Source organism: Rhinichthys klamathensis, unplaced genomic scaffold, assembly GCF_029890125.1.
Source record: "Rhinichthys klamathensis goyatoka isolate OS25496 unplaced genomic scaffold, OSU_Roscu_1.1 h1tg000135l_1, whole genome shotgun sequence".
NCBI classification, from domain to species: Eukaryota; Metazoa; Chordata; class Actinopteri; order Cypriniformes; family Leuciscidae; genus Rhinichthys; species Rhinichthys klamathensis.
Genome location: NW_026606670.1, coordinates 81,613 through 100,937, shown reverse-complemented (window position 1 = coordinate 100,937; position 19,325 = coordinate 81,613). Strand labels below are relative to the sequence as shown.

At 36.9% G+C, this 19,325-nt stretch overlaps 2 protein-coding genes and 1 long non-coding RNA gene across 6 annotated transcripts in view; 1 reads left to right on the top strand and 2 right to left on the bottom strand.

Annotated features, from left to right (window-relative positions):
- The window catches only part of ret (ret proto-oncogene receptor tyrosine kinase), a 63,214-nt gene extending 54,130 nt beyond the window's left edge, over positions 1–9,084 (bottom strand). For 2 of the 4 annotated variants that reach the window (XM_056257044.1, XM_056257045.1), the window contains exons 1-7: positions 8,783–8,960; positions 8,576–8,670; positions 8,218–8,336; positions 6,997–7,115; positions 4,589–4,658; positions 3,506–3,572; positions 551–630 (exon numbers count right to left, since the gene is read on the bottom strand). In XM_056257044.1, coding sequence (XP_056113019.1) covers positions 551–630; positions 3,506–3,572; positions 4,589–4,658; positions 6,997–7,115; positions 8,218–8,336; positions 8,576–8,670; positions 8,783–8,858 — 626 coding nt within the window. In that variant the 5' untranslated portion in view covers positions 8,859–8,960. Of the gene's footprint in view, positions 1–550; positions 631–3,505; positions 3,573–4,588; positions 4,659–6,996; positions 7,116–8,217; positions 8,337–8,575; positions 8,671–8,782; positions 8,961–9,062 lie in introns of those variants that run through there. The other 2 variants (XM_056257046.1, XM_056257047.1) reach the window with 2 other exon arrangements.
- Positions 9,085–13,687: 4,603 nt separating this feature from the next.
- Positions 13,688–16,855, top strand: pcbd1 (pterin-4 alpha-carbinolamine dehydratase/dimerization cofactor of hepatocyte nuclear factor 1 alpha). The gene is made up of 4 exons (XM_056257026.1): positions 13,688–13,732; positions 15,832–15,963; positions 16,074–16,154; positions 16,357–16,855. The coding sequence occupies exons 1-4, from the start codon at positions 13,730–13,732 to the stop codon at positions 16,447–16,449; spliced, it is 309 nt and encodes a 102-aa protein (XP_056113001.1). The 5' UTR covers positions 13,688–13,729; the 3' UTR covers positions 16,450–16,855.
- A 900-nt stretch (positions 16,856–17,755) lies between these two features.
- On the bottom strand, positions 17,756–19,118 carry LOC130089630 (uncharacterized). Its single transcript, XR_008807595.1, has 2 exons — positions 18,679–19,118; positions 17,756–18,639 (listed from the first exon to the last, which is right to left on the bottom strand). It is a non-coding gene; the product is annotated as an uncharacterized LOC130089630 (long non-coding RNA).
- Positions 19,119–19,325: the final 207 nt, after the last annotated feature.

Here is a 19,325-nt window from a genome sequence, read left to right as displayed (position 1 = left end):
AAGCTTACTGTCATTCTTACTGTCATTGATAGTACAAATTGCCACTCCTGATTGCTATCTGAAAAGCACTTTTGCAACACACATGGATTATCCATTACACAAATCTCGATCTGGAAAGTCATATCCTCCACAGCTCCAGATCTACAGCCTGCTGAATATGTGCTGATATGATGCCTGTATTATTACATCAATTACTGGGATGTGAGAGGTCAAAGCCACAGCAGCTTCCTGTTTCAGGAGAGGCGTGCTTATGTGTTTGCCCCCAAGCCACTATCAAGCCCTGCTGGGCTTCCCGATTAAATCACATCACCCTTACTCAACAGCAATCCACTGTTCCCCACCATAGAAGCAAAATATATTAGAGATGATGCCTAGAGCGACCACTAGAAACAATGGCTCGAGTGAGTGTATGTCCAGCCTGTGACCCCTTGCAATCTCCTTAGTCTCACAATACATTCTCTGAGTGAATGTGGCCAACTGATAAATATTAACAAAATTAAGTTGTTACCGTTTTAGTCAAAATAATTTTTTTTTTTTTTTTGGCACATACCCTCGAAATGTGTCCAGTGACTTCAATCTGGATGACTTTGTTTTGCTTTTGTCCACACAATGTTCATTATTTGCCTCCTCCTAAAATAAGCAAAAACAACCAATTTAGTATGAATTTTAAGACCCAGGTTTTATGTAAGTTTATTAAGACGCATTTGTAAATGAGCCTTTAAATCTATTTTTTCCCCACTTAATTAGCATGAAAACAATTTAAGCTAAGAATGTTTCAGTTAGAAAATTTTATAATATACACTCACCTAAAGGATTATTAGGAATACCTGTTCAATTTCTCATTAATGCAATTATCTAATCAACCAATCACATGGGAGTTGCTTCAATGCATTTAGGGGTGTGGTCCTGGTCAAGACAATCTCCTGAACTCCAAACTGAATGTCAGAATGGGAAAGAAAGGTGATTTAAGCAATTTTGAGCGTGGCATGGTTGTTGGTGCCAGACGGGCCGGTCTGAGTATTTCACAATCTGCTCAGTTACTGGGATTTTCACGCAGAACCATTTCTAGGGTTTACAAAGAATGGTGTGAAAAGGGAAAAACATCCAGTATGCGGCAGTCCTGTGGGCGAAAATGCCTTGTTGATGCTAGAGGTCAGAGGAGAATGGGCCGACTGATTCAAGCTGATAGAAGAGCAACTTTGACTGAAATAACCACTCGTTACAACCGAGGTATGCAGCAAAGCATTTGTAAAGCCACAACACGCACAACCTTGAGGCGGATGGGCTACAACAGCAGAAGACCCCACCGGGTACCACTCATCTCCACTACAAATAGGAAAAAGAGGCTACAATTTGCAAGAGCTCAACAAAATTGGACAGTTGAAGACTGGAAAAATGTTGCCTGGTCTGATGAGTCTCGATTTCTGTTGAGACATTCAGATGGTAGAGTCAGAATTTGGCGTAAACAGAATGAGAACATGGATCCATCATGCCTTGTTACCACAGTGCAGGCTGGTGGTGGTGGTGTAATGGTGCGGGGGATGTTTTCTTGGCACACTTTAGGCCCCTTAGTGCCAATTGGGCATCGTTTAAATGCCACGGCCTACCTGAGCATTGTTTCTGACCATGTCCATCCCTTTATGGCCACCATGTACCCATCCTCTGATGGCTACTTCCAGCAGGATAATGCACCATGTCACAAAGCTCGAATCTGTACTAAAGTGGCCCCCACAGTCACCAGATCTCAACCCAATAGAGCATCTTTGGGATGTGGTGGAACGGGAGCTTCGTGCCCTGGATGTGCATCCCACAAATCTCCATCAACTGCAAGATCCTATCCTATCAATATGGGCCAACATTTCTAAAGAATGCTTTCAGCACCTTGTTGAATCAATGCCAGAATTAAGGCCTGAAGGCGAAAGGGGGTCAAACACAGTATTAGTATGGTGTTCCTAATAATCCTTTAGGTGAGTGTACTTTATATACTGTAATATATATATATATATATATATATATATATATTTTTTTTTTTTTTTTAAATATACTTTAAAAAATATATATTTTACAATAAAATGGTATTAAATATATACCCCCGGTTTCACAGACAAGGCTTAAGCTAGTCCCAGACTAGAATGCATGTTTGAGCTGTTCTAAATGAAAGCAATTTGCACTGACATATCTTAAAATTTGTCAGTGCCATTGATTTGTTTCAAGATGCACACCAGTAATGTTTTTTTCCTCTAAAAGATACTTAAATGTGCTATCTTAATCTAAGCCCTGTTTGTGAAACCGGGCCATAATGTAATATAATATATATAATTGTTAATGAGGAAAGGTGAGAATCCAAGTGCAGCAACAGTTTATTAAAAAACACAAACCAAGATAATCCAGACAGGGGAAACCAGAGGAAACACCTCCAAAACACTTGAAGAAACCTTCCTGCAAAGCTACAGTACTGTGAAAAGTTTTAGGCACTTGTGAAAAAATACTGTAAAGAGAGGATGCTTTAAAAAATAATGTCCAAAATAGATTTTAATTATTAAGTAACTACTATTAACAAAATCAAATGTTTGGTGTGACCACCCTTTGCATTTAAAATAGCTTTTGTCCTAGGTATACTTGCACATAGTTTTTCAGGTAGCTTTGCCAGTAGGTTTCTTCAAGCATTCTTCTGGATTTTGTATGTCTCTGTTTTTTCTGTTTCTTTACGTAATCCCAGACGGACTCGATGATGGTGAGATCAGAACTCTGAGTGGATCATACCGGCTGTTGTCAGACTCCTCATCTTACTGGATTATTACAATTAATGGCAAAAAGGATGTTTGGAAATGTAAACTGATATTTCCTACTGACACACTACAGCAAAAGATATACTGTAAAAATACTGCAAATAACTGTCTGTAAATAATAATTTCACACAGTACTATGTATATACTGTATACAAACGATAATAGCATATATATTTTTAAGACAATGTTGCACAGAACTAATAGAATAATGATTAGAATTGGTGTCAAATGAGGAAATTAAGATTTCTGGATTAAGAACTCCAAATAAATTAAATCTAAAAATCAGTCGTGGCTTTGCCCATTTTTGGGTAGCGTGAGCAGCCTCAAGCATGTTTGGAGAGCATGAATAGTTTCTCTCATTTCCAAAGGAAGATGTTCCCATTCACCATATGGTCTTACGATGGCAGTGAGATCCATCAGAAAGAAATTAGCATTACCCTCTTCCTGCTCTGGCTCTCCAAACAACTGCATGATAGGCCACAGACAAAGCTAATCAAACTTTCAGACCAGGACAATCAAGCAATGCAATACCACAGAAAATTAAACTATATCCACTACAAGGCTCCATAGACGTCTCAATGAGGCATTTTCATTTTAGATGTGATCATCCTGGAAATTGCAGATTAGGATTGCTATGAACTAACCATAAACAAATTCAGTGTTTGACGCATAACATATGTTCCTATTTTATGATGCATGAACCGTTTTGCCCTCACCATTTCCATGGAGTTTTGAGACCTGTGACAGCAGATTCGATTCTTTAGCCTCTGTGTACAGCTGCATCTGTAGAGGTATAAAACATTCATTCAACTTAAACAAATGTTGTGTTCAAACATGAAAAACACACACACACACACAAAAAAAAAAAAAAAAACGGTTTACATACACTGCCATTCAAAATTCAGTAATTTTTTTGTGTGTTTGAAAGAGTCTCTTATGCTCACCAAATCAGCATTTATTTGATCAAAAATATACAATTAAAATAGTAATATTGTTTTCTGTGATGACAAAGCTAAATTTTCAGCATTACTCCAGTCTTCAGTGTCCCATGATCCTTCAGAAATCATTCTAACATTCTGATTTTGTGCTCAAGAAACATTTCTTATTATCAATGTTAAAAACACTTGTGCTGCTTAATATATTTGTTAAGGTTATCGCTGTGTCTGAATATGCCTACTTCCATGTACAGTTAATAGTAGGCGAAAAACAGTATGTGAGCAAAGTAGTATGTCCGACACTTTACTATCCCATGAGGACATAAGAGAGGATTTTTGAATGGAGGTGAAGCGATGCAACTGATGCCAGAGGTCACATGATAATGAAAACATGGCGGATATATTACATTCGAATTTCATTCATACTACACACTTTCATATTATAAAACTTTTTTTTTTTTTGGTTGCAAAGTAAGTTAAAAAAAAACTAAATGTAGTACCTACTATACAGTATGCGATTTCGGACGCAGCATGATACAGTTTTTTAGGATTTTTGTAACATTTGAAAAATTATAAATGTCTTTACTGTTGCTTTTGATCAATTTAATGCAGGGTTCTCAGGGTTCGTGTCGCAAAAGTGGATCAGTAACGTGAGAAATACACGGTGTGGAGTGTGAGCGTGTGAACTGGTTGAATTGCGTGTGTCTCACGGCCAATGCGTGACGGTGAGACTTGAGAACCCTAATGCATTGTTGCTGAATAAAAGTAATAATTTCTAAAAAAAACAAATCCTACTTAACCCAAACTTTTGAACGGTAGTGCAATTACTCAAATTTGAAAGAGAAAAACAGCTAATATTGTTACCTGAGTATACAAGGCAAAGAGGCCCAAAATACAGCGACAGAAGCCAGAACCAAGAATGCCGCCAACAGCGCTAAAGAATCAATACCAAACACATAAGAGCAAAGGTTATACACACTTTTTCTGCTGTTTCTGCAGTTATTGTGAGGAGAACTTGTTTTTAATGTTCAGCAATAAGGATCCTGTGAATGTTCCTTGCAGACAGTAAGTAGTCTGTTAGAGTAATTAAAAGTAAAGGGTTAAAAACATGTTCAGTTTATACGATTTTCTCAGCCTTTGCTCTGAACAGCCTCTGTCACCCATGCTATGCCACAAGGGAGCTCTCAAGAATCCAGCAGTGTCCTTTTATGTAATCTGAAACCAGTCTATAGGCGTACAATCAATCTATGAAACCCTAGCCTTGGGTCTCCAATAATGCCATGTACTGAGGCAATATTTTCACAGTGCATGATGGAATGGATCATATTGGCTACCAGAGGCCGCCCTCCATGATACTGGCTGCTTAGAGGAAGGTGTAAAACAGGAAGCATGAATGTATTAGGAAGCTACAGACGTTTTTATTGAGTTTGTGTATACTGCAAGATAAAACTGAAAATCATACTGAAGTGAGATCAGGAGCATTTGATATACTTTTTCACTTTCCATAAAACCAAATTGAGTTCAGCATTGTTACATATTGCTTACATAAGGTCTAAATTGGAAGCCCACCGTTTATCATCTTTTACAATCAAAACATGGAAAACACAGAGTATCATGGCTAATCAAATGGACACGTTACACCCGGTGATCTCAAGCGATCACTGTTTAGTGGAACAGTGGAGTCCTTTTGCGGAAAAACAAACAAAGAAAGCACCATTTGTTCAAAGTGTGAATACACTTGATGACATGAGGGGAAACAGTGAAGCTGTGATGATACTATAGTGACGACTGAGTTCAGGAGCCTGGACAAACAGATAAATAAACACGCCGTGTACATCTAACACTGCCCACTTAAGAGTACTTTTAAACATGTCATGTTTGTCATGCCTCAAATGTCCTTTAACTTGAGAGGTCAGAGAAGAAGATTGGTTGCTACTAAGAAAAATACAGAAAACAAACTAACATCTTAAAACAGGTACTTTAATTTAGCATGGTTTGTGTAAGTTCAGGGCTGTCAAAGTTATAATTGTATTTAATGCATTTATTTTAAATATAATTTGATATTATTATTATTATTATTATAAGATTATCTTTTTTTTTATAGAAATATTGAGATGAATAATTTTTTTAATCCATTGACAGCCCTGGTTTTAACAGTAAGAAATAAGAACCTAATCTGCATATACAGTAGTTTAGTCGGGGCCAGAATTTTGCTGGTCTATTTTAAGGCGTTTTTAAAGTTTAACACTTAAAAAATAATTATACGGGGGAGGGTGGCGTTATATCTAAACATACAATTTGCTTAATTACAACATGTAAACTAATTATTTCATTTTAGAGGCATTTATATATATATTTATAATGTGCAAGATGTAACCTTGCTGTAATCAAGAGCTACCAAGCCTCCTTTGTAATAAAATCAATGGTGATCATCACTGTCTAATAATCCTCAGTAAATTATACTCTTATTTCAAAGTAAATTTTTTTACACTAATTGCTTAAGTTGAGAATCAGCAACACTTAAATTTACTCTAATTTGCACAGTTCAGTCTAAATGTTAATTAGTATCTAAGGTTAAGCAGGCCAATTACTACATGTTTGTATAATTTACTGCCTGTATTCATCATAGAACCAAGATTGAGGTCAGAGTTTAAATTTTTCAGGCCAAGACGAGCTTAAAATAGTGTCACTCTGGTGCAGTTCATTTGATAACAGCATTTTTTGTTTTGGTTATTTTTGTTCAGTGTCCCCTCATCAGTTCTTCTTAACATCAGCTGATCACTAGCACCATCACTTACGTTGTAAGAGCCCTTTGGAGCTGGAGTGTAATCACCAACCAGTCCGGCTAATGGAAGCTCATCATATAGCCGGGAGTTTAGTCACACTGGCCATATATCTGACAGATAATGGCTACTTGCCCTTAAAAGTCTGATCTACAACATAATCTGCACTATTGCAAAGTAGACTGTACATTATAGAGCATGGTGCTTTCAAAACCCCATTATGCTTTAATCCTTCACGCTCCTCTAATGTATTTCCCACAATGCTCCCCTCCCGGGGCATCTTCCAAAACAAACATGGCAGAAAAGCTTTTCTTTGAGCTGTTTTTTTCTTCTTCTTTTTTTCCAAGAAATTAGCAGTTCATCGGATCAATACAGTCTCAACTGACTCCTGGGATATGAGGGAGGCACTTCCCTGCTGAACTTTGGAACACAATACATGCCTTTTGGTGACTTATTTAATGTTGTTAATTACACAGTATGTTTACTTACGCAGGTATGCATTATTCGGTCTCCTATCCACAGTGAGAGAACAGGTTACATCATTTAGCAAGCTAGGCTGCCTCATCCAGAGAGAATAATGGCCAGCTTCCCCAAATGTCTGACTCAGACTAGGGAGGAAAAATAATGTCATCAACATGTAATAAAACACTGATCCATCCATCACATCCTGATAGTCATGATGACGGTTATTGAATTTTTTATGTTTTGTTTAAAAAGCTTTCCTCTTTTGAAATGTTTACATTTTCTGTTACACATCATCACCAGCATTTTCAAATGTATGAATTTGTTGTTTTCTTGTTAACCACAAATTGTTTGCCGACTGATGTAAAGTAGCCTGTCATGTAACTGTTTACCTAAAGTAGTCCAAAAATCAACTTTGTCTTTATATTTATTAAAGTCAAAATGATTTATATGGTTTATCACCAATATTTTTGTATTTTCTGATTGTATTGTATATCCTCTTTGTAGCAGCATGGAGCAGAATTATAACAATGACATACAAGAGGCTGAAGGGGGCCATCTAGAGGGCAACAGAGAAAACTGCAACTTTTGAACCCAATTCACCTTTTTTTTATCCCCCAAAATGTGCACTATAAGCCTTTATTGATCGACCTGGGAATGACATAGTGGCCAGCATGTTCTTTAGGGGAGAAGGTAAATCGATAATGGCTCTGTCTGGAAAGGGACCTCGGTATCGATCTTAAAGCAGCCCAGGACTAGACTTCAGCCACAGTGTGGGAGAGATACTGTGACTTGCCTTATGAAATCAGACACCCTCGACAGCTCGTTTGAAAATGGCCCAAAACTTGGCCTTGTTTGAGGCCCAGGTTGTTTGTAAAAATGACTATGTTTTCCTGCTGGAAACATCCCAGCTAGGGTTTGTGAGAGGACCACGGGCTTTGATGTCTTAATGGTCTTTTTCATCATTATTTCAGTGTCAGCTTGTTAACCCCAAAATGCAGTGCGATCAATGCACAGTGAGTAATTCTCCAAAGGGCAGCACTAAAGCCAGGTCACATTCAAACACATGGTCATAAATAGTCTCACTGACTGCAAATGCAATTGGCTGCTATTGGGGCTATATATCTAGCCTATATGTAGGGTCCTTCTGTACCAATTAAAAGAAAAAATCGTAATATTCAGGATGATGTTAAATAATATATTTCACCTTAATTAGCAAGTTGAGATGCAGTTCAAGGTGATTCTTACCCGCACAGAGTGCTGTTTCCATCCACAGGTGCGATTCTCAGAGTCAGAGTGAATTGTGTGCTCACCACCACAGAAATATTAAGACCATTCCCAACTGTGGCAAGGGGCTGATAAAGACACTATAGAAGACGTAGATATCTGTTATTTAACATTTATTTAATATAAGCCATTTTGACAGTTCAAGCAGGCTCCACAGGTTAGTATGGGGAATTACATAAAGGTTTATATTGCTCACAAAACACAACCTGTATTGTAAATGGAACAAATTTATTTATATTTCTGTCACTTTCTTTTTGGTACAAAAATGCTTGAAACACTCATAAGTCACAATCAAGACAATTAAACAACTTTGAAGTACCTTATAACAGTAATCTGAGGTGTAGTAAACACTAATGTTGTATGGAAGTTCATTATGGAATATTAGCAATGCCTCATCCATTTTCAGCTTGTAAACTAAAAAAAAAGGACAGAGGCACTGAGATTGCAGTATCCTAACAATACAATGAATACATTTATTTCATCAATACACATTTTAAACAACTTGAATATCATAATTATGACCTACCTGTATGACGTCTTTCACACATCCCTGCTGAGAGAAGAGTAAAAAAGAGAACATTCAAGATATTGATTATCTTCATTGTCGAATCCAAATCTGCTGTATTTCTTTTTCTTCTTTTTGTGCAAATGAAAATAAAAGGAAGCTCAAAGATCACTGTACGTGTGATTACAGTGATCTTTGAGATGTGTTGGAGTTTTATTACCAGAAGGCACAACAAGATTGACGGAAGATATAAGGTTAAAGGGATAGTTCACCCAAAAATGAAAATACTGTCATTAATTACTCATCATCATGTCATTCCAAACCCGTAAGACTTTCGTTGATCTTTGGAACACAAATGAAGAAATGTTTGATGAAAAAGATTTCTGTCCCTCCATAGACGCAACTACCACTTTGATGCTTCGAAAAGTTAATAAACAGATCGTAAAACTAATCCATATGAATTGAGCGATTTAGTCCAAATTTTCTTTAGAGACTCAATCGCTTTATATGATGAACAGATTTTATTTAGGATTTTATTCACATATAAACACTGATCAGCGAACACAAACAAAAGCTCAAACGAACCTTCTTGACGCACGAGAACAAACCTCATTGGTTCTTGCGGAAGCTCAAACATGCTGCGTAACACACGAGAATGAACCACATTGGTTCCTGCAGAAGCTCAAACGTTCTGATTAACACACGAGAATGAACCTTACTGGTTCCTGTGGAAGCTCAAACAAGCTAATTAACACACGAGAATGAACCTCATTGGTTCTTGCGGAAGCTCAAACTGGAGAATGAACCTCATTGGTTCTTGCGGAAGCTCAAACACAAGAATGAACCTCATTGGTTCTTGCGGAAGCTCAAACTGGAGAATGAACCTCATTGGTTCTTGCGGAAGCTCAAACTGGAGAATGAACCTCATTGGTTCTTGCGGAAGCTCAAACACGAGAATGAACCTCATTGGTTCTTGCGGAAGCTCAAACTGGAGAATGAACCTCATTGGTTCTTGCGGAAGCTCAAACTGGAGAATGAACCTCATTGGTTCTTGCGGAAGCTCAAACTGGAGAATGAACCTCATTGGTTATCGCACGTCAAGCGAACATGCTTTTACCACAACTGATGTGTGAGTTGATATTTACATGTGAATAAAAGGCTAAATTAAATCTGTTCATCATATAAAGTAGGGCTGCCGCTGCACGATTAATCGCAATTTACATGAAATGGCACTTAAAGGGTTAGTTCACCCAAAAATGAAAATTATGTCATTAATGACTCACCCTCATGTCGTTCCAAGCCCGTAAGACCTCCGTTCATCTTCGGAACACAGTTTAAGATATTTTAGATTTAGTCCGAGAGCTTTCTGTCCCTCCATTGAAAATGTATACACCGTATACATTGTCCAGAAAGGAAATAAAGACATCATCAAAGTAGTCCATGTGACATCAGTGGGTTAGTTAGAATGTTTTGAAGCATCGAAAATACATTTTGGTCCAAAAATAACAAAAACTACGACTTTATTCAGCATTGTATTCTCTTCCGGTTCTGTTGTCAATCCGTGTTCACGGGTCCGCAGTGACGCTGATGACGTAAGACGCTGCTGACGTGTATCTGGTGCGTCCGTGTATTCGGGTTCAAGTAAATATGGCTGGGCAAAAAAATGCAAGTCTTCCTCTGTGTCGAAATCCTTAGACATGTTTGCAAAGATTGTTTTGTTTACAGTGTGCGTCTCCCTCAGACTGTAAACGAAGCTTGGGCGCACCAGATAACACGTCAGTAGCGTCTTACGTCACCAGCATCACTGAACGCGGCTTGACAACAGAACCGGAAGACAATACAATGCTGAATAAAGTCGTAGTTTTTGTTATTTTTGGACCAAAATGTATTTTCGATGCTTCAAAACATTCTAACTAACCCACTGATGTCACATGGACTACTTTGATGATGTCTTTATTTCCTTTCTGGACAATGTATACGGTGTATACATTTTCAATGGAGGGACAGAAAGCTCTCGGACTAAATCTAAAATATCTTAAACTGTGTTCCCGAAGATGAACGGAGGTTTTACGGGCTTGGAACGACATGAGGGTGAGTCATTAATGACATAATTTTCATTTTTGGGTGAACTAACCCTTTAAACCGATTTGGCTTATCACGATTATGAAATCGCAAAAGCTGCGATTATTTTTTAATGCGCATCTTATCATTGATGTACGGCTCTGTAAACGCGGCTCCACCTGAAATCACTGTGAGTTTGAGTCACTTATAACGTGCATTTGAAAAAGCAATACGCGTCAAACATCTTTCCAAACATGAGAAGCATTTATGAACCTCTTGTCCAACAAAAGACTAATTTTAAAGGGGTGGTATAATGCCCTTTTCACAAGATGTAAAATAAGTCTCTGGTGTATTTTTTTTATAGCATGTTAAAATTGTCACTTTTTGAGGGTGAGCAAAAACGCTCCGTTTTTGTGTGTGTCCTTTTAAATGCAAATGAGCTGCTACTCCCAGCACAGAGGTGCTTCAAGAGCTTGTGTGTCAGCAGCTCCGATTACCTCACACAGACACGCACTGAAAATTTCAAAGACTTTTAGCCTTTTATGTTCAAATGAGTTATTTGAAATGAGCTAAATGAATTATGAGTTTTGTTTTTAATGTTTTATGAGTCAGACAAACATGGAGAGACTCAAGAAGAAGTGACAACATGTAGAATGCAACAGGATTTCTGAATGGTTAATGATGTATTTATGTAGCTGATGTGGAGTTGACTATCTTCTAGTCATTGATTAGCATATTCTGTCATGATAATCTATAAATGTGTTCCCGGGGGCGGGGTTTATGTACATTTTATGGTTTGTGATGTCACTAACCCAGGAGGAAGCTTGTGTAGTCCCTACCAGCCGTTTGTTGTAGTCCTTAAAAAGTGATTTCTGTAAAAGAAAATATCTCCCATTGCTATTGCTTTGAACTTTGAGCGTCAAAACTTTGCAGATGTTGTTTATGCTCAAACAGCAACATCACACACTAACTAAAGTTAATAAACTGAAATCATAATCAACCACCCCTTTAATAAAATGCTTTTACTCCAAACTCACTTCATAATGACAGTTGAGCATCCTTCTGTGAGATGATGGCTTCTTACACAGAATAAGGCAGTTGTGTTTATTCAGCTACACTACAGTGAAAGTATGATGCCCATAGGGATTTCCTGGAATGACGTGCGTTATAGGCTACTTCTGCGGAGGGGCATTTCTGGCTTTCAGATGGAGCAGAATTTACTACTTATCAGCCGTGCCAAATAATCTCAGCCTTTGCCAAATCGCGTGCGGTTTCATTTAGATTAATCGTGCAGCCCTAATATAGCAATCGTGTCTCTTCAGAAAATTGGGACTAAACCGATCAATGCATATGTATTAGTTTTACGATCTCTTAATGAACTTTTTGAAGCGCAAAGTGGTAATTTACTTGCGTAACGTCTGCCAATGTAGAGACAGACAGACACATCTTTCAGATTTCATCAAAAGGATCTTCTTTTGTGCTCCGAGGATCAACGATAGTCTTACAGGTTTGGAATGACATGAGACGGTGAGTAATAACAGAATTTTCATTTTTGGGTGAACTAACGTTATCCCTTTAATTGACTAACGTTAGTCGACTAGGCCGTCTTAAGATAATATGCATCTTATCCCAAGCCTAGGAGCTCCGTTGCTAATTCCAAAACGTCATTTTAGAGCTAGTAACAGACAGAGCCATATAGACATAGAGTTGCGAACGTTTTTTTCTAACTTATATGGCTCTGGTAACAGAGAGAGATAGAGAGTGTGTGAGTGTAAGCGTGTGTGAATTATACCTCAGTCTGTGCGTCTCTCACTAGCGTCTACTAATATAGCGAAACCAACTTTACGTTTATCTGCACCTCGCTAGTGAAAAACGTAATTTTGTGGCAATTTTCCCCCCGTTTTTACTCTCCATCGGTCAGTGTCGTTGTGGGTTTATGTGGGGGAGCTGTAAAGATTCAAGAAAGACCAAATAACTGAAATCATTTGGCGAAGTGATATGGAACGCGGTCGAGAGACCTGCCTGGAACTACTTTAGCCGTGAGTTTCGTCAACCAATCAGAATCAAGCATTCAACACTGCTAAAAACTGCATGCATATGTGTGCGGAATCTGAGGATGATACTTTATTCATAAAAGGCACGAATAATGATCAGCATCCAAAATATGTTATAACTTATAAGTGTATTTAAGTAGAAAAGAGAGGAACAGAAATGATCTTCATTAAAATAACATTATCTTATCTTAGGGGAAAAGAGAACTCATGTTTGTACTCTCTGTCATGTTAATTATTCCGTTTTTCTGTGTTTTTATTTTATTAAGGTGTGTGTGAGACCCTTGATGAATCTTTTCACTTAACAGGGATAATTTCCGGTTGTGCCAAATTCATATCTTTTTAGGCATGAACAGCAGTCGTTACAAATAATACGAAATGCCCATTTTAACAAATGAAATGGCTTGCATTTTCCCGAACATATGCTTGATGCTAGAATCCCTTTTTTAACCGTTTTTGTCGTCTGGAGGCAGGTAGGATCCTGCTGTTATTATTTGTTCATGGTGTAATTGTATTCTATTCTCTCACTGTCTGGAATTGCAAACGCCTTTCTGTTTTCCCCATAGACTGTAAAAAAAAGATTTTTCACACTGATCTTTTGTTCAGGCTTCTGCCAGGGCAGCAGCAACAGGGCCCCTACTTTAATATTAAATAGTGCGTGCTGACGTAACCTGGTAACCTTTCAAGAGCGTCCAATACGCAACTTAGTTAATATTCATAAGACGTCCCTTCACCGTAGTAGGATTCGTACATTCGTGCTCAAGCTACAGGTTGAAATCATAGAAAGAGGTTGAAATCCAGCTCTGCATGCATGTGCGCGAGACCATAGCAGCACTACACGCACAGCACCTTCAACATGGTAAGAGAAAACATATATTTAAAAAAAAAAGTTTTTTATTCTTATTATTCCATGTGGATTAACAACCACTTTAGTGTCTTTGTACATAAGTCAACTTTGCAATTAAATGCATAGCATTGCCACAAACGAGATGCTTCAAATAAAACTGGAATGCGCTGGACAGGTATCGTGCTATTTTTATATTAACACAGTCATTTTTAAAATCTGACGTTTTATTTCGTATTATTCGAACAGTTTTTTTAGACACAATCAAGTGTTTTCGTGTTTTGCCATATACAATTGTTCATGTATATATATATATATATATATTTAAAAAACACATAGCATAGTGCTCAAGTTACCATTAACATATCAAGGTCTGTTATTGATTTGATAGAACTGCCATGGCTTTACTTCGCCTTCTTTGTTGTGGCGTGTCTGTTCGTGCAGCAGCATTAGCTCAGCTGATTACACTGTTGCTAAGAGACCTGTTGATGTCAGTCTGCTTTATCAGTGTTGGAGCTTCATCATGACTGACATGTGTTTGCACAGGCTCTCTGACGCAATTCACTGATGGTTCATTCAGGGATTATAGTGTGTGGATAGTACAAAAGAAAATGCTGATACAAATCAACTTAATTTCCCTTTCATTCAATGAAAAGTCCACAAAATGTATCACAAAGCATATAGAGAAAATGCAGAAAAGCTACATTTTCAAGTCAGTTACCTTTTTATAAATGCACATTTCAATATATTGTAATAATGTCTTCTTTTAACAGACCTGTGTTTAAAGCTCATGTGATCTTTACTTAAAGGGGAAAGGGCGCGAAGGGTTAATTTGCTTAGGAATTTCATTGCCCCGACCACAGTCATATGGTGGAAGCTCCTAGAATTGAAAATGCAAGTCATCATTGTTTCCATATGGGGCTCACAACAACCAATCACAGTGCTTTTTTCTGAAACATCCCCCTCGGAATGGTTGCTTAAGAGTGTGTGCAAAACTGTTCAAATGATATTTGTTCTATTAACAAATAATGATTATATCTTAGCATGTAAAACATTTACAATTAAATACAGTACTATTTGATTTTTATAAATAATTTTTGTTTAGTTATATTATTATGCAGGTGCACACACACACACTCCTGGAAATGGCAAAAGGCAAAATATGTAGTGGTCTTTTAATGGTCTTAACCATTTTAATCACAAATCATTAGTCAGGACATTAGCAATTGCAAAAATAACTGTAGATAAAGTAACTTACCATGGGATATCCTTTCCATTTGTTTTCTTTAAATATTTAAGCCGTGTGGGTAAACTTGCAGACTGCTGTTTACAGGAAGAAGAGTCAGTGTTGTTCCACTCAATGTTAATGGCTTCAAACAGTTCATGAGTAGCCTAGTTGAAAAAGGTCTCCCAGTTAGTTTGAGTTTAATGTGAGATCAAATATTCACTATAGGGTTCAAATCTGGACTCTGACCAAAGCCAAAACATGATCCTGATGAACTTGTTCTCAAGCTACTTCTTGGTTGTCTTTGTAATTTGGACAGGAGCATTGTCTTGCTGAAAAAGAACATTGATCATTCCTCTTTAGAAAACAACTTTTCAGTTGTGGGAAGCAAGCCATTCTGTAATATTCTCCTGTTACACCAAAGCATTAAATGACTTTTGACAGTGAAGTAGCTCACCAATCCCAGTAGCCAAAAGGCTCCCTACACAATGGCACTCTTCCTACATGCTTATCTGTGGTAGAGATTTTCGAGGACATCGCTCTGAAGCATCACCATGCAACTTGTTTCGTTGTAATTCATCACTAGTACACACTCACACACATATTCCCAAATTCTGCCAAAAACATCATTCTGTCTTTTATGGTTTTCTGAGACATCAATGTTTTTTTTTTTAAGTAGTGCATTTTCTTCTATTTTGCTAATTTCCTGACCAATAATTTGTGATTAAGACAATTAAAACCTTATTGTTCAGCCATTTTTGGCTTGAACAATTTGCCCAGGAGTGTATATAAACATCTTACTCACAGAGATGTGACACGCTTTGTAACATTCATTCTTATGAACTTCACTTTTAGATATTTTCTAACCAGAACTGTTTTAAACACTAAGGCTGGGAAGATTCAGACTCTTACCATGGAGGAGAGGGAGCACATCCTGCCCATGATGAGGAATGCTCAGTGGGTGGAGGTGGTGGGGAGAGATGCCATTTACAAAGAGTTCCTCTTCAAAGACTTCAATCAGGTAATAGTCTCTCTTGGCAGTTTTACATAGTTTAAGGCAATACAACTATTTAGAGTGACAAACTTTACAACACATATAGCCTACCCTATGACATGCACTTTTCCCTTTAGGCTTTTGGGTTCATGTCCAGAGTAGCACTACAGGCTGAGAAAATGGATCATCATCCCGAATGGTTTAATGTGTATAACAAGGTAAATTGATAGGCCCATCATCAGTAAGGCTAGCATGGTCATCGCTGTGATTGCAATAATGCCTAAATAAGGAATTAGAAATTGTATTGTAATAATATGTAGGCTAATGATTAATCATTAATAAGACCATGAATGTGTGTGAAGAACATAAATGCGGCCAATTTTGATTTCATGCCCTGTCTGCCTGTTTTATCTCTGGTAGGTTCAAATCACCCTCAGTACTCATGAATGTGGAGGAATCTCGCAGCGTGACATCACCCTCGCAACCTTCATAGATCAGGCCTCTGTCTATTGAATGGATCCTCTCTCTTGACAGCTTGCCAGTCAACCTCTCTAGCCTGTAAAACTGGATCAGAAATATTGTAAATCTTCATGTATCACAGTTATCACCATATAAGTTTTGACTGTGTGTTGTCTGCCTGTTACACTTGATCTTTTCCCGATAAGTATTAATAGTACATTCAAGACTAATTTCATCTTTTAAATCATTTCACTTTCACAGTACATGAATGATCAGAGAATTACTAGAACACCACAGAGACCGGTGAAACACTATTACATTACTGTATTCTATGGCTTATAGTATTTTTTTTTTTTAACTAAATGTATGGTGCCTTAATTTGCATTTGATCCAATGATGAAATGGTTAGTGCCTCAATGAATTAGAATAAATTGAATGTTTTCAACTTTGGCATGTGAAATCAATGTATTCATTTGCTTCCCATTTAATCAATGATGGACCCCAAAAGCATTTTTGGTTTTAAAAATCGTACTGCTTTTCAGCATTCGAGTTTTAAAAACTCATTTCAAGTCTGTGTTATTTTTCATTCAGTAGTAGTGTTGCATCTTGCACTTTAATACAGGCATTCTGTGTGATCGACAAATGCGGTTTTGTTTTAAAAAAAAAAACAAGGATTAGAAATAAGTTATGTTTTGTAACCTTAGAATGCATAAACCAAAAAACCTACATAAAGGGTTCAAAATGGGCCATATTGGAATTAATAGTTTTCTTCAAATAATAGGTGTCCTATTAATGAAGTAATTAAAATGATTGACGATACACAAATGTTTTTAAATTTCCTTGCATATATACACATTACAAAAGATGAAATTTGTTATTTTTAAAATGCAGTTGTACTTTTTTTTAAACTACTTCCAGTAGCCTTGCTCTACTGCATCTGAAATCGCATACCGTCTGAGAAGGTTCTACTTTTGATGAACTTCATGACTGTTAAAGTATGCATGCAATTAGTATAAATAATATATATATTTATTTTTTTAAGTAATCTATAAAGTCCATAAAGAAAGTAAATATAATCATTGACAAATTTTGAACAGAAATACTGAAGGTTAAAAATACGGGTCAATTTGACCCCTTTATCCATTCTAGGGTTAAAGTTTAATTTTTAACTTGAGCGCAGTGTTTTAGAACGTGAGACACGATTGCATTGGTCAAACATCAGTCATGTGCATGTTTGCATAAATGAACAATGGAAAAGTATCAATGAAATTTCAAAAACACGAGATTGAGGGAAGTGGACCCAATCAGACATGTCATTCTGTAAAACAGTGAAAAGTAAATATATTATGCGACCAGAATATTCATATTTCTTTTAGGACCATGTTTATTGATTTATATTAGGAACAAGAAAACATTACAGGACAAATTTGAAACGAATTGCATGATGTGGTAAAGGCCTAGTCCCTGAGGCATATTTAGCTACTATGTTAACCTAATAGCCCACACCCTGATGACTGTGAAAGGCATTTAGGTGAATGCTGTTAGTTTTGTGCTTCATACAACCATAACCATAGAGGTCATGTAATGCTTCAAATATTCAGATCAAGGTGCCTCAGTTTCAGTAGTTACAGTAATTACAGATTATTGCATAATGACATTAAAATGCTTAATTTAGGCAAGAAGGGTAACTTTTTGAAGACAAAAATCCACATCTATGTCTTAGCCTAAGGCATGTTACAGTTCTTGAGAATACACTGTACTACAGTGGTATCATAGAAAAAAAACTATCCCGCCTCCTACTCGAGTCCCCAAAAGAGGTTTAAAAAAGTACATGGAAATTACTGAATTAAAAAAAAAACCCATTGAAATATGAGACATTATATTAGTGATTTAAAATATTAAAAGAAACACACAGTGGTCACAAATATTATAAATGCTTATGGGATTATATAACTGACAAGATCTGATGTGATGTTTCCATGGTACCATGTCATCACTTCCTCATATCACTGACTTCATGCACAAATTAATTTCCCTTGTTGTTCCAGGGCTTAGCTGTCATTCAATTGAGTTAAGCTGGAACAAAGAAACCAAACAAATACAACACACAAATATAACTCAAAGGAAAACTCATGAATCAATTGGAACGACAGCTGAAAACCTTCAAACCATACTGTGAAAAACTTTTGAGACTCTGAAAACCATAACCTGGAGCATGGCATTGACTTGTGATAAAAATGTCCACTTAGGTGACATTTCTCAGAATTTAGACAAAAGGGAAACGATCAATGATTAAGTTTACAATTATTTGAAATAGATTTGAGGTAGATAGAGTGAAATGTGGTCATTAAAAACCCATATGATGGGAATTTCAACCAGGTAATATTGACTACACAACATGGTCAATGGATTTGTTACATTTTGCCCTGATATCAGGTAATTTAAAAACAGTGAGATATCTTTTCAATAAGATGGATGTTTTACGACTGGACTAGCAAATGTCTACTAGATATGGGGAATTTCAAATAAATAAAACTAAACATTTGTAATATAGGTTCACCTGAGCAGCCCTACCATTCTAAAATGGTCTGTTATGTTTTCAAGTTTCTATTGGGAATATTTAAAAAAAAACTAACAGTGTGGTTTTTCCATGTTGATCTGATTATGGATTTTATCCTAACCTGCATTATTTAACTCTCAGAAATTGTCCAAACTGTTTGTCAATAACCAGATGTTAAAACATGGTGACAACATTATTCCCTGGTATCCTGAGGTTTAAGTGTCAGAAAACACTTCCAAAAATAACAGTGGGAGTGTGATCAAATACATATGGTGTGCACCGGTCATAAAAATAAGAAATGAAAGAAGTAAATCTGCACTCACTACAGATATCCCAGACCCTTCACAGATTCACATAGATACTTGTGCAG

Excerpts from the sequence above, each read along its gene's own strand:
- pcbd1 (XM_056257026.1), top strand. Across the intron at positions 15,964-16,073 it reads TCTTCAAAGACTTCAATCAG|GCTTTTGGGTTCATGTCCAG; the intron begins GTAATAGTCTCT and ends TTTTCCCTTTAG. Across the intron at positions 16,155-16,356 it reads GGTTTAATGTGTATAACAAG|GTTCAAATCACCCTCAGTAC; the intron begins GTAAATTGATAG and ends TATCTCTGGTAG.